Raw genomic sequence first — 14,846 nt, forward strand, 5'->3', positions numbered from 1 at the left:
TTGTGTTTGCATTTTCAGTCAGTTCAAAATATTTCTAAATTTCTATTGAGATTTCTTCTTTGACTCATGTTATTTAGCAGTGTGCAATTTAATTTACAAGTATTTCAGGATATTCTACCTATCTTTCTGTCATTGATCTCTAATTTAATTCCCCTGTGATTTGACAGCAGACCCTATGTGATTTCTTTTATATTTGTTAAGGTGTATTTTATGGCTCATAATATGGTCTATCTTGGTAAATGTTCCATATGAGCTGGAGAAGAATGTGTTTTCTGCTGTTGTTGGGTGACGTGCTCAGTAAATAATCAATTGTATTTGGTTGATTAATGATGCTGTTGACTGCAATTATGTCTTTACTGATTTTTCTGCCTTCTGGACCTGTTCATTTCTGATAGAGGGATATTGACGTCTCCAATCATAATAATGGATTCGTCTTTCTCCTTGCAGTTCTATTTTTGCTTCGCGTATTTTGATGCTCCTTTGTTAGGTGCATACATATGAAGGATTTAATGTCTTGGAGAACTGTCCCCTTTATCCTCACGTAATGACCTTTGTTATCCCTGATAACTTTCCTTGCTCTGAAGTCGGCTGTCTGAAATTAATATAGCTACTCCTTTTTTTGTTTTGTTTTGTTTTTTGTCAGTGTTAGCATGGCGTATCTTTCTCCATGTCTTTAATTTATATATATATATGTTGCATATTTCAAGTTCATTTCTTGTAGGTGACATATAGTTGGGTCTTATTTTTTGATCCACTGTGACAATCTCTTTTAATTGATTGGTTTAGACCAATGATGTTTAAAGTGATTATTGATACAGTTTGATGCCCTTGTTCTTTGTCCCTATTTTTGTCTTCCACTCTTTTTGCCTTTTGGTTTTAACTGTTATATGATTCCATTTTCTCTTATCTTAGCATATCAGTTATTTTTTTTCTTACTTATTTTAATGGTTACCCTAGAGTTTGCAATATACATTTACAAACAATCCAGTCCACTTTCAAATGACACTCTAATACTTCATGGATAGTACAAATACCTTATAATAACAATAATCCCAATTTCTTCCTCCATTTCTTGTATCATTGCTGTCATTCATTCCACTTATACATAAGCAGATATATTGATATATGTGATATATATATGATATATATATATAAGCATAATCAAATACATTGGTGCTATTATTATTTTGAGCAACTGTTATCTGTTAGATCAATTAAGAATAAGAAAAAGAAAAGTTTTTATTCTAATGTCACATTCCTTCTTTGATACTCTTCCTTTCTTTATGTAGGTCTGAGTTTCTGACCTACATCATTTTCCTTCTCTCTGAAGAACTATTTTTTTAAAACATTTCTTGCAAGGCGTGTCTGTTAGTAACAATTCCCTCAATTTTTGTCAGAGACAACCTTTATTTCTCCTTCATTTTTGAAAGGTAATTATTAACATAATTCTATGTTGGTGTTTTTTTCTCTCAATACTTTTAAGTATTTCACTTCACTTTCCCCTTGTTTGCATGGTTTCTGAGGAGAAGTCAGATGTAATTTTTATCTTTACTCCTCTATAGGTAAGGTGTTATTTCTTTCTGGCTTCTTTCAAGAGTCTTTATCTTTGATTTCCTGCAGTTTATATATGATATGCTTAGGTGTACTTTGTTATTATTTGTGTATGTGTGTGTTTTGGTTTGCTTTTGTTTTGTTGTTGTTGTTATTTGTTTGGTTTTTTTGTTTTTTGGTTTTGGTCTTTTTTTCTCTTTGCTTTTCTGTTTTGGAAGTTTCTGTTGACATATCTTCAAGCTCAAAGATTATTTCCTCAGCTATGTGCATTCTACTAATGGGCCCATCAATGGCATTCTTCATATCTGTTACAGTGCTTTTGATCTCTAGCATTTCCTTTTGATTCTTTCTTAGAATATCCATCTCTCTGCTTACATTGCCCATCTGTATTTACCTGCTGTCTACTTTATTAATTAGAGCCCTTAACATATTAATCACAGTGGTCTTAAATTCCTGGTCTGATCATTCCAGCATCCCTGCCATATCAGGTTCTGATTCTGATGCTTGCTCTGTCTCTTCCAACTGTGTTTCTTGCCTTTTAGTGTTCCTTGTCATTTTTTCTTGATAGGCAGTCATGGGGTACTGTGTAAAAGGAACTGCAGTGAGTCGGCCTTTAGTGGTGTGGGTAGGTGTGGGGGGAGACACGTTCTATCCTCCTTTGATGAGATCTCAGTCTTGGCAGTGAGCCTGTGTCTCTGAACTATGAGCTTCCTAGTTCAGGTTTTTCTCCCCTCTGGGGTGGGACAGGATGACTAGAGTGGGCTGGAGTTGGGTATTTCCCTTCTCCCACGTGGAAGGTTAGAGCAGGCTGGCTTTGGGTAGTTTTATTCCGCCAGGTCGGTTAAGATCTATAAAACTATGATAGTTTAGGTTCTGTAAAATAGTTTCTCCTGATGGCAGGCCTTGTTAACAGAGTGCTCTGGTGCTTTAAAATGGTTCCCTTTTCCCTCCCTCTGCCAGAGCACAAGGGAATTTTTCTCCAATACTCACTATGAGAACCTGGTTGAACTCCTAGAAGTAAAACTCACAGGAGTGTGGAGGCCCCTATGACTGGGTCTGCCTAGAATTTTTGATGCTCAGACTTGTCTACTCTGAGACTCCAACAATTTGCCAATTTCAATTGAGATTTTTCTGACCCTGTAGTGGTTCCCGCAGAGGTTTCTGCTGGGGAGCTTCTGCTCCAATAAGTTGTGATTCACTGTAGTCACTCGTCTGTCTCTCCTAGTTTGGGGACAGCAGTTTGCCCTGGGGCCTTACCGCTCTGATAAATCTAAGAAGAGTTGTTGACTGTTCAGTTTGTTCAGCTTTTCACTTGTAAGGGCCAAGCCACGACTTCCAAGCTCTTTACATGCTGGACTGGAAACCAGAAGAGTTTGTTTCCTCCTTTGATGTCCTACACCAAGGACCACTAAGTGATGCGGGCGAAAGAAGACGTTCCAGGGTGGCCTTTGTTTCTTTGAAATTGGATTTTAGATTTGAAAGGTGCCTTGGAGGTCACTTCATTCAATCTCCTCATTTTCAGATGAGTATCTTGCTAGGTAGGCTCTAGTAGGGGCATTCTTCTCTGGGTAATATTCCCGCATTTTAGCAGAGTAATAGAGTAGACTGTATACCTGTGACCCATTTGGGTTCACAACTCAAATGAACTTTCTTCATATAAACCAATAAAGTTTTCCGGTAGTCAGTGTTCTGTTCCCTGAAAGGAAATTCAAGGATAACATTTATTTAATCAATAAACAGTGGTTATCTGTGTATAGTGGTTTGATGGATGATTTTAGTTCTGTGTGATGGAATGATGGATGATTTTTAGTTAGCTCTTGCGTTTTTCTGCATTTTCCAAATCCTATCAAATGAACACTTATGACTTTTACAATCAGAAAAAAATGTGGTACTCTTTTTGGCCTTACACATTGTGAAGTTTCTTCTCTGTGTCTCCTAACAGTCTGCAAGATGAATGTTCACCGACGCTGCGAGACCAACGTGGCTCCCAACTGTGGCGTGGACGCCAGGGGAATTGCCAAAGTGCTGGCTGACCTCGGCGTCACTCCAGACAAAATCACCAACAGTGGCCAGAGGAGGAAAAAGGTAACTGGCCATTTGGTGGTTTTCTGATAGTCTTCATGGGCCAGCATTTGAGCGTGTCCTGGAATGAGGTTATAAGATTGCTGGGCTTGAGACATTGGACTCAAAACACCATGTGCAAAAAAAAAAAAAATGAAAATCCAGGCTGGTAACATTACAGTCTCAAAAAATCCAGGCTGGTAACATTACAGTCTCCTTTAGTTCCAGAAGAGGGGGAAAAACAAAGCAAGTCTCAAGTGTTATGGTTCTCAGGGGAACATAAACTTTAAGATGAAGGCTGTGGAATTCCCTCTAGAAAAAGCAGGGCAACTCTAGACAAGGAAATAGACTTATCTCCTCCAGAACTGGCATGAAAGCAATGTCAGTGTTTGAACTTTGCTCCTGGTATCACTGTAATGAGGATAAATGGATGAAGAATTGGAACCACATTCTTTTCTAGGGAACAAGGCAAGAAGATTTGTGATAGTGCCGACATTCAGCTGCCCGAGGAATATTGTTAATGCCCCATGACATGAAACATCTGGGCCTTTTTTTTGGAGACCAAAGCCCTGTGTCTGTCCATGTGACATTCTGAATGTCAGTAGGAAGAGATCCATTTGCTAAAATGTTATTTTGGTACGTCAAGGCCCACAGATGTAAATAGGACTAAAGGCATCTTCAGCATTTTGTTTGAAGGCCCTTTTTATCCTTGGCTCCTAGCCTAGAAAAATTTAAGAGGTCTTTGAAAAATAAGTTATGAGAAAATCAGAACCAAGTTAGCTGGGCAAGAAATCTTGGCCGAGGTGGGGTGGGCAGTGGCCCTCATTGCCCAATGTCAGGCATTCTCAAGCTTTTACTAGAAATGCAAGTGTAATTCTGGATGCCTGTACAAACTTGACTCCTAAATATTTCCCCTAAATGTTGCCCTAAAATGCCTTCTGAAGGGCTCTGTTTCCCTTCTCATTTTGGAAGCTGCACGTGCCTCCCCACCCCCACTCCCCAGTGCCTCTCAACAGAGCGTTTTCCCATGAATGGGAAGGTGTGAATTGTTTCCGACTTCTTAAATTACGTCCTTTCTGTAATACCTTTCCAATAAACAAAGCTGTTTTGAAAGGGTTGCAGAGAAAAAGTCTTTTCCTGAGTGACTTCTGTGCTTCTGGTAGCTCTTCTTAGCTCTATAAATCCAGCTGGTGGAAACAGGACTTACGTTATTGACCCAGAAATTGCAAGCAGAATGTCAGCACCCAAGAATCCTAGGGCCCCACTGAACAGGTGGGTTGTGCAAACACCTGGTAGTGACGGTGTTGGATACACACATTGATGAGCTCTGGAGAGCATCCTTTTCAGGAGACTTCTTTTGTTTTTTTCTCCCTGCCTGAAGTAGTAAATTGAGACAGAATCTTTATTGTCAGGAAACACTTAAAGGAAAACTCAGTACTTGCCATCTCCCTCATGTTGACGTGGGTGATAATTCCAGTAGCCAAGCATTGTCTGTCCATCTTGGATTCGGGGAGCCAACATGGAGAAATTTAGAAAGGGGCAGAGTAAAAGACTAAGGGAGTTCAGTCCTGATAGTTTTATTGCTATAATGCTTCTGATGCAAAAGCTGGAAAAAGTCAAGTGAACCAAGTAGGAGCTCAAGTTACTAGGAGAGGATGGGAGAGAGATGCCCCTGGTCAGAAGCTGAAAGGGCTTTTTGGCAGGAGTGTCAGACTTGCTGGAGCTTTCGTTCCCTTCATGTTGCCCCTTGCAAGTAGGCAGTCCATCATCCAGAAGAGACGTGGGCACACAGCTGGTGGACCGAGAGTAAAAGGGAACAGAAATGCTTGCTGTCTCTTAGTCCAAACCTCCGACTTTAATGGGAACTTAAAATGTATATGCCAGCCTCTGTGCCAGGAAATAGACTTCACTGTGGGTGTTGTATTCAACTTTGCGAACAAATGTTGATACGTCTGAAAGTATTTCCTGAAGGTCTATTATGTGTATTACTCTGTGCAAGTCATTGGGAGCAGGACCAGCCAGTTCTGGGTAGACTCTTACCTTCAGAGAACCTATAGTCTACCTGAGTAGAGAGCCCCACACAATATACACATACAGATTTTATCAACTAAAGCTGAATAAGATAACGAATAAATGCCAAACAGGTGTTAGAGACAAGTGTCAAATTACATTGCATGAGGTGATTTGCGTTGCTTGGGTAGGCAAGGGAGGTTATATTGAAGGACTATGGTTGATCTTTGCTTAAAAAGGGCAGTTGTGTAAAGTCTCTTATATTCTTCCCTTTAATTGGCAAGTAAACCTTGAGTCTGCGCTTTCAGAATATCAATTCAGCAAGTGGTACTGTGCACCAGGCACTCCTTTGGTGCTTGATATAGTATCTTGATACCATTGACCTCAGGGAAACTCACAACCCTCCCTTCTGATGCCCTTCTCCCCCCTTTTTCTCTCACTCTCTCTAGCTCATTGCTGGTGCCGAGTCCCCGCAGCCTGCTTCTGGAAGCTCACCCTCTGAGGAAGATCGGTCCAAGTCAGCACCCACCTCCCCTTGCGACCAGGGTGAGACCCTCAGATTTGCTTCTTTACCTCTGAGCTTGCTCATTGGTGGGACGGGGGAGCTGAGGCCTCTCTACCCAAGAATGACCTTGTTAGCTGAAACAGCCAGAGGCCCCAAAAGGTCCTCAGACACTCTTTCCCTGTTGACTCGTTTGCTGTTTTTTCACTCTCCAAGGCTTTGATGGACAGCCACTAAATGGCCTTGCCTGCCTTAAATCCTTTCAGGGACAGAGGAAGAGAGGAAAAGCATGTGGTGCTCTTTTCCCTTTCTTTTCCCTGTCCTCTTCCCCTAGTTCTGAGTGTAGGAAAGGGAAGGGGTACAGCCCCGTCTCTTAGCCTTCTGCCCCAGTGGCTGCTCCCGGGCTTGCCAGTATCAGTTGGGTTTGACTTCCTTCCTTCCTTCCTTCCTGATTCTAATCATCATACCCAAAACCTGAGATCAGGGCAAGAGTTGGGTCATGGGTAGGGCATGATGTTGCCTCTTCTGGCTTGGGTGGGTGGGGATAGGATGGAACTGGGGAACAGCCTGCAAGAAGAAGTGGGGAGGAAGGCAGCTCTGGGCCTGACTCTCTGCCAAAGCTCAGCTCAGGCTGTCTCCTTCATCCTTGTAAGAAGATGCTTCAAGTCCTCAGTAGTTTCGGAATTCTGCAGGCAAGGGTGCTGAGGCTGAGGAGGGACTTGACATTGAAATCCTTCCCCTCTGGTGACCAGAACCAGAGTCGCTGGGAAGGGAGGTCTGCATCTGCAGAACAAGACTCATCACTGCACAACAATAGTGCCGTGATTGTTTGGCAGCCCCTTTCGTAGTCATTATCCAAATTTTATGCTCACACCAACCCTGTGTTGGTGCTCCGTTACTGTCCTGATATTACAGGGTGGAAAGTGGAAGGTCAGAGAGTTGAAAAAGTTTGTCCAAAGGTCAGGAAATCAATCAGTGGTATGGACAAGACCATACCCTTCTTGGCTTAGGGACCCCACTCTCAATCCATGTCATGAGACCCTCCCTGGAGGTCATCACTGTGACACAGCTCTTCTTACCCAGGAGTAAATCAAATAGCTGCAGGGGTGGCGTGCCAGTCCTGAAGCCACAAAATAATTGGTCTGAGTCTCTTCGTGCTGCTGATTAGCTCTCTGCATATGTATACTGTGCTTCATTCCGAAAGAGGTTTGACCCATTCGTAAGTTATCCGGCGTTACTTGTGACCTAGGTATTATCCTGGACCAGTGTGGGTATTTTCATGTTTCCGTTTCTAAGGCTGAGATCTCCTTTGAGAGCTTCAAGGAGACAGGATCATATGGTAAAGAGACCCCAAGTAAGAGTGAGGTGACCATGGTTTCTAGGCCTGGCTCCTGCCCAGTGTTCTGTGTAGCCTCGGCAGGATGCAGTGCCTCTCAGGACCCTCTGTCTGCCCCAAGTCAATGCAGGTACCAGTATTACCCAGCAGTGACGTGAGCACAAACGTAACTATGTGAAAACCCTCTTTGCAAGACACAGCATTACTACAGAAAAGAAATAAGATAGTTCCTCTTTCCTCCATTGTCAGAACACATAGAAAGACATTTTCTTCACACTGTAGTATCCCTAAACACCCAAGTTCTCTCTTCCAAAATCCATTTAATAACTTGCCTTGGAAACTGAGACTTTTCACTTTATGCTGAGACTAAAAGTTACATTTAGTTAAGTGATAGGAAACTGCTGACTTAATTGGGGGGAGAGCTAAGCTCTCCTTACCCCTCCGCTTTTCCCTTGAACACATGTCAGGAGAGCCAAACTCCAGATCTAAGAAAGATCTCCAGGCTCCTTGAGTGAGTTCTCATGGGCCTCAGTCCTTCTGAAAAAAAGCTGAATGTCTTTTTATGGCGTATGTCCAGCAGCCCCTGATCACTCATACCTGATTCTGATTCCCAAGGATTCGGAATCTATGTTCCCCTTCTGGAACCCCAGTTTTATTCATGAGCATCTTTCAAAATTGGATTATGCTCAAGATGCCCATTTCTACACTGAGGAGTGTGTGTCTGGGTGAATGAATTACTAACAATACAGCTTCCTCAAATAGAAAAGGTCAAAGGATCATCCCGCATCATCACCTCCAGGGAATTCAGGTCACATAGTCTGGAGGGGCGCAAGACTGTCTCACGGTTGTGAAATTGTACTGAGGAATCCCGGCCCCATCAGAGATAAATTTGTAACATGTTACTTTTGGGAAACAATTCTATGGTTAATGATCAGCCCATTCCTCGTGTTGTTAGAAACCTTGCGTGAGATGGGCATTTAGAATAAACCCAGCAACTAGGCTGAGTAAAGTCCTTGGGAAGGCGAAATAGTTTTATCACCAGTGGTTACTGTGATGATAGTTCTCAACTAGTCGTCACTCTCTTCAAAAGCAACTCAAAGGTTACCCGTTGCCTTTGGAACTCGGCAAGTTTCCAGGGAAGGCTGGGATTCTTGCCCTAACCAAGAATAATGGAATAGGCTACTGGCCAAGGGGGCTTCCAGGGAGGTGGCCGGGTCCCAATGTAATCAGAAGGAGTTAGTTGGTGGGGACTGTGTCGTCCTCCTCTTTGCACACCTAGTCCTCCTGTACATTACGTGCCAGTGAAAGTATGTAGAGCAAATGAAGAAACATAGAGGGATGCCACACTGAAGCTGTTGCTATGAAGAACCAAAATGAGTGTTATGAGCTGGGGCGGCGGGGGAGGGGGAGTCTGAGCATTGAGTCCTCATGGGAAGGGCTTGGGAGGTGTGTACTAATTCAATGTCTTGTCACCCTTGGCCCTAGAAATAAAAGAACTTGAAAACAACATCCGGAAGGCCTTGTCATTTGACAACCGAGGGGAGGAGCACAGGGCAGCGGCGTCCACAGACGGCCAGCTGGCGAGCCCCGGCGAGAATGGTGAAGTCCGGCAAGGCCAGGCCAAGCGTTTGGGCCTGGATGAGTTCAACTTCATCAAAGTGTTGGGCAAAGGCAGCTTTGGCAAGGTCTGTGGCATGTGTGGGTAGAACTGCTGATTTTCTCTACCCTCTGGCTGCCTTATCTCTTTGATCTAAGATGAAGCGATAAACCCTTCAGCCTGGTCTTGTTATATGTTCTTGCCTTGTGGAGTAGAAATAGCCTGAGGCCAAGCAGACAGGACCTGGGGTTCTGTTGCTAACAAGCAATGGGTCTTTAATGTAGTCATTTTACCTCTTTGGGACTCAGTTTTCCCCGCTTGTCATATGGGGACTGGAATCAAGTGACATAGCAGGAGAGAAAGCACTTTCAGAAGTTTAATTTGCTTTACATGTGCCTGGTGTTCCACTATCAATAATACTAACAGTGTATGTCTTCCCTTCAGAGATCTATCTGAAATTCTGGTTTTAATTCATTAGGAAGTCTGAAAATGAACTCTAGAGTCTCTGAACTCAGTGAACGTAGGGCTCCAAGCGAATCTTAGCATGTGTTACTTTGGAAGTTAACTATTATGTAACTGATTTTTCTGGCACTTACTAAATATTTGTTGATCTTCCACTTGTGGCAAGAGAATGGGAATAATTCTCTCATATCTTGGATCCGGGTCCTCTGCCCTTGGTGCCATTCGCGATCCCTATCCTGCTCCCCACTGAGACAGACACAGGGGTGTGGGGTATGGAGGCAGGCGCGCACAGTCAAGCATTCATGGCAATCCATTCTGAAGGTGCAGGTGGGGAATAATTCCTGTTCATTAGAAAAACATTTGGAAGGGCAGAGAGCCTGTGAAGCTGGTTAGCATTTCAGCAGAGGTCCCTGGTTATTCCCTGGCTCTTCACAAAGCCATGCCTGGGAGCGGATGGGAGTTGTATTTCTAGACCCTCCCGGAGCACAGAGGCCCTGCCCTGGGCCCAGGTGCCTATCTCTGGGAGCTCCCAGGGGTCACATGCCCTCACGTGTCTGGGACTCTTGAAAGTAGCATGTGGGTCAGTAAGCTTGCTGAGCTGCAGGGTGACTCCACTCTGAACAGCATGGCTCCGTAAGGCCCCCAGGGTACAGAGCCTGGTCCCTGGGCCATCTCACCTGCTCCATCTCACCTGCCCCATCTCACCCTGCGATCAGTGCGGCAGGATAGTAACTGGATTTACTTAAATAGCAAAAGCGGAAGTAGTCACATTCTTTTTTTAAATTTAATTTAATTTAATTTTTATTTTTTAAGATTTTTTTTGAATATTTTTAGTTTCAGGTGCACAAGACAAAGCAATACTTAGACGTTTATCATTTATATCCCTCACACTGTGTGAACCCCCCTTCCCCCCATCCACTACCCCTCTGACATCACACACAGCCATTACATTTCCACTGTCTCTATTCCTAATGTTGTACTCCGCCTCCTGTAACCATATACATACATATATAATACATATATATATATATACAATTATAGTTGGCATTCATTATTGTTCAGTTTCAGGTGTACAGTGCAGAGATCAGGCATCTACATCACCCCTGAGGTGGCCTCCCAAATGGGACACGTGTCCAGTCACATTCTTTAGAGACTGGCTAAATAAGAAGCAGACCCCAGTCCTCTGGCAGGTGTAACTCAGAGAGGTGAGCAGGTTTCGTGATGAGCAAGATGCAGGGGGAAAGAGCAGGCTCAGAGTGTCCAGGTTTCCATATGCAGATGAGAACTTGGATGACTCTGGAGCGTTTAGATTGTTTCTTAGGAAAAATCACAGCCAAAGTGAGCCAGTTTTGAAGAGTTTGCATTAAATGTGGGCAACAAAAGGTCTTCAGGTTCATACCCTTAATTCCCTTATTGAGCTTCTGAGTTACTGCTTTTTAGTTCTAACAGCTTACACTAAAACTGTACTTAGGATTCAGTTATTCAATGGGAGAAAGGCCTGTCACAATTGTAGAGAAATGAGTGCAAAAATATCAAATGATAGGAAAACTTTAAGAGATGGAAGTGTTCATTTGCTCTCTGGAGAAGGCGTCACATTCCCAGTTTTAAAGCTGTAGCAGAAACCATAAAGATAAACAAGGACAGACTTGACTACATAATGATAAATGATCCTGATCCCGTTTAACAGGAAAAAATAACAGAAAATCAGAAAGCAGGTTTGGAGAAACCTTTGCAGAAAGTGGAGTGTTAGTATCTTTATATACCAAGCTCATACAGATGTGTAAGAAAATAATATTATAAAACTGTAGATGACTAGACAGAGGAAACTGAAAAATAGTTCACACAAAAAGAAATATAATTAGAAAACAAATGTTTAAAAAGTTTCCGTGCAAGTTAAAACAGCATTAAGGTAACAATGCACACCCATGACTTGAGCAAAACAAGTTTTTGAAGTGAGAGCACCCAGCGCTGGTAAATTGCCATGAAACTAAAGCACTTCTCCATTGCTACTGGCAGAGGATAGTGTACATTCTCTTCGAAAACCAGGAATGTGCCGAATATTTAACCCCGTGATTCACTTCTAACACTTTCTATCTTAAGGATAGGACCCAAAAGAAAGAAAAAGATTATATGTACAAAAATACTTGGTGCAAGTTATATAAGACTTAATAATTACATGTAACCCAAGTATCTAATAGGTGGTAAATGGTTAGGTTAAATAAATTGTAATGTATTTAGTTGAACTGAGTATCAGAAACCATGATAATGATGGAGACTGTATAGACAAATGCTTATGAAATAGTGTTCAGTTAAAAATTCTGTACTTTATTTGCTGTACTATCATTGCAAGTATGGCAAATATATATAAACATATAAATAAGTATTTAACAGACATGCAGTGAAATTTTCCTTGCCTGGACACTGTGTTAGAGATTAACAATAAGTAAATAAACGGTAGCTGTCCTGGGATGGGTAGTTTTTCTATAACGGCATTTTTTAAATGCTGTTATCCTCTTGAAAATTTGTAAAAAGGGGTTAGTTTTTAAAACGCTTGGTATTGAGTTGTGTTTCGTCTTTAGATTCCCTACTTGTATAGACTGACAGAAGTGGTTTCGGTTGATTGCAGGTCATGTTGGCGGAGCTCAAAGGCAAAGATGAAGTATACGCTGTGAAAGTCCTCAAGAAGGACGTCATCCTTCAGGATGATGATGTGGACTGCACGATGACAGAGAAGAGGATCTTGGCTCTGGCGCGGAAACACCCGTACCTAACCCAACTCTATTGCTGCTTCCAGACCAAGGTAAGTTTAGGAAGAAACTGGTGGACCGCCATCTTGGGGTAGCACTGGAGGACATACGGTATCTTGACTGTCAGGTGAAAACTCAATTATAGACCTACATTCTTTCTCAAAGACCTTGTAAAGTTGAATGGGTTTGACCCTTGAAAAGATCAGCGTGTGTTTGAACAGCACCCTCTTTTTTAAGGGCAGGGAATTTTCCATTCAAGGTTGTGCTTGTGAAGGGATGAGCGAGTGATCGAATTCTCCCAGTATATCTGGACAAAGCCGAACAACTTTAAACCCAGTGTTTGCTCTTGAGAAAAACCAACAGTTGTTGTTAGTTCTTGCTCTGCTCCTAACTCTCTCTAGGCAAATCATTTAAGTTCCGTGTTGTCTTCAAGTCAAATGAAAAAGAATGATGGCCTCCCTAACTGCTCCTAACTTGTATAATGTCATACGAGGTAAAGGATGGGAACAAGTGCTTAAAATGCCATAGTGAACTATAAATATAAGTGGCATTTTAAATTTAGAAGAAGCCATGTAGAAGCCTGGGAACCAGAAGGTGGCAGTAAAGAAATGAAGATAATCAGTAACTACATTATGGAGTCTGACCTCTGAGTAGCACAACTGATTTGTTAGTAAGAGAAATGCCAACATTTGTTATAGAGCTCTTATTACCTTTTTGGGGGGAAAAAAAGGAAAGTTAAAGTCTTCTAGGATGCCTTATGGATTTGTAGCCCTTGGCTTCTTGAAAAGGCAAAGGCAGCCTCACCTAAACTTCTTACCTGTGCCCATCCGCAGCCCAGTGAATGGTACCGTTGTGGACAAGTCCTTGCTCCTTGGCACACTTTCACCTCTTGTCATTGAGAATGCCAGTCTTTCTACTTTCAAAATTCAACAATTACTCATTTGGCAAATTTTTATTTTATTACATGTTACTGACTCATTTTCTTGTGCCAGGTGCTTAGAGATCCCATAGTAAGCAAGGCCCAGTCCCTCTTGACTTCAGGGAATTGACCATCTCTTTGGCACACTATTTCCCAAAAGGTATTTCTCACAACCCTCCTCACTTGAGAAACTCTTAAGAATAAAGGACTTGTGGCCCATAGTTTGGGACACTGCAATCTTGACCTCTCTTGGAGTGTTTCAACATACGTTTGCTTACTAAAGTCCCTGAGGAGACCTGCAATGGAAAAAAAAGGGACTGCCTTTATTTAATCTACCGTTTCCCAATTATTTGATCCCAAACTCAGCCCCTGCCCATTCCACACTGAGAACCACTTATCTACTGGAATTTTTCCTAGCCCTCTAATGTCTGCAAATCTGAAAACCCTTTTTCTGAATAAGTACAGGACTTACAAGCTATCCTTATTTTTGATGTATGTTATGGAATGCCTCAGATTTGTGGGTCTGTGCATTTGTGTGTATATATACACATGCAAAGTCCAACATGATAATAGAGGGTCAATCTCAAGGTCAACTTTCTTCTTTTCTCCACTCAAGCATAATTCTAGATTAATGAGAAATGTATCTTACACATTTTTATTTTCTGTGGTGTCTATCCCAGGGCCTCATACCTGGTACGTGTTCACGATCAGAATCAGAAGGTTAAAAGACTTTTTTAAAAAATTTCTACTCTTTGCACCAGTGAGAAAATCAGATCTTAGAGAAGTAAGTCCTTTGCCCAGAGACATTCCATACTGGTTGAGTTAAACTTAACCATCTGGTCCCTGGGACTTCTAATCCAGTGGGTCCTTACTCTGATATGACGTTGCTAATCTCTTATGCCTGACCCAGCACAGTGTCCCCTCTGTGGGGAAATGTTCCTCTTCCCCTCCTCCTAGCAAGTGAACCATCTCTTTCACTGCCTGAGGTAGTTTCCTGGGTAGGATCCACGCGTGCGTTCTTTCTTTGGACACATTGCTAAGAGATCCAACATCTCAGGAGGGGTCTAGTCTAGTTGTAGGGACCCTGTCAAACCCCGGTGCATGGTAGAAAGTCATCATGGATAGTCAGCTTCCCTACACCTCTTGGTGAATGAATGAGGGAATGAGAATGGATGTCAGCAATATTCTCCTCGGTGCATTTTAGAATATCAAGGCTGACTTTCACCATCGTGTGGCAACTTTCAGAGCAGTAAGTGGTGCTGAATGGCACCATGGGCTTCCTTTATGGCAGAATAATACCCAAACTGACACAGAGATTGGCGTCTGGGTGGCTAGAGGGTACGGTTGGGGAGTGAAGAGACTTTCCTGTGTATTTTGGGGATTTAGTAACTCTTTTCTCAGGCCATTGTCAGGTAGCCACAGTTACAGGAGCAACTTTGCTCCACCTCTCCCGTGCCGCCATTACTCGGTAGAACACAGCACAGCTCACTTTACATAATAGAGGTATGTTCATCTAATTTTTCTAAAGCAAATCATATTTAACCTGACTGAAGCTTACTAATGAAAAGAATCTTACAAAGAATCATTTTATAAACCCGCAACTTAACTTTTAGAAAATATGACTTTTTTTTTATGACAACCAGTACTCTTGGTTTTAAAGA

General features: G+C 42.3%; 1 protein-coding gene across 2 annotated transcripts in view; it reads left to right on the forward strand.

The window, feature by feature from the left end:
* Positions 1 to 14,846, forward strand: part of PRKCE (protein kinase C epsilon) — a 469,050-nt gene that overhangs the window by 315,723 nt on the left and 138,481 nt on the right. For both annotated transcript variants that reach the window (XM_019748626.2, XM_019748625.2), the window contains 4 exons: positions 3,494 to 3,636; positions 6,072 to 6,168; positions 8,946 to 9,145; positions 12,146 to 12,319. In XM_019748626.2, the coding sequence (XP_019604185.1) occupies positions 3,494 to 3,636; positions 6,072 to 6,168; positions 8,946 to 9,145; positions 12,146 to 12,319 (614 nt within the window). The remainder of the gene's footprint in view (positions 1 to 3,493; positions 3,637 to 6,071; positions 6,169 to 8,945; positions 9,146 to 12,145; positions 12,320 to 14,846) is intronic.

The sequence above is a fragment of the Rhinolophus sinicus genome, linkage group LG05 (genome assembly GCF_036562045.2).
Source record: "Rhinolophus sinicus isolate RSC01 linkage group LG05, ASM3656204v1, whole genome shotgun sequence".
Classification (NCBI taxonomy): domain Eukaryota; kingdom Metazoa; phylum Chordata; class Mammalia; order Chiroptera; family Rhinolophidae; genus Rhinolophus; species Rhinolophus sinicus.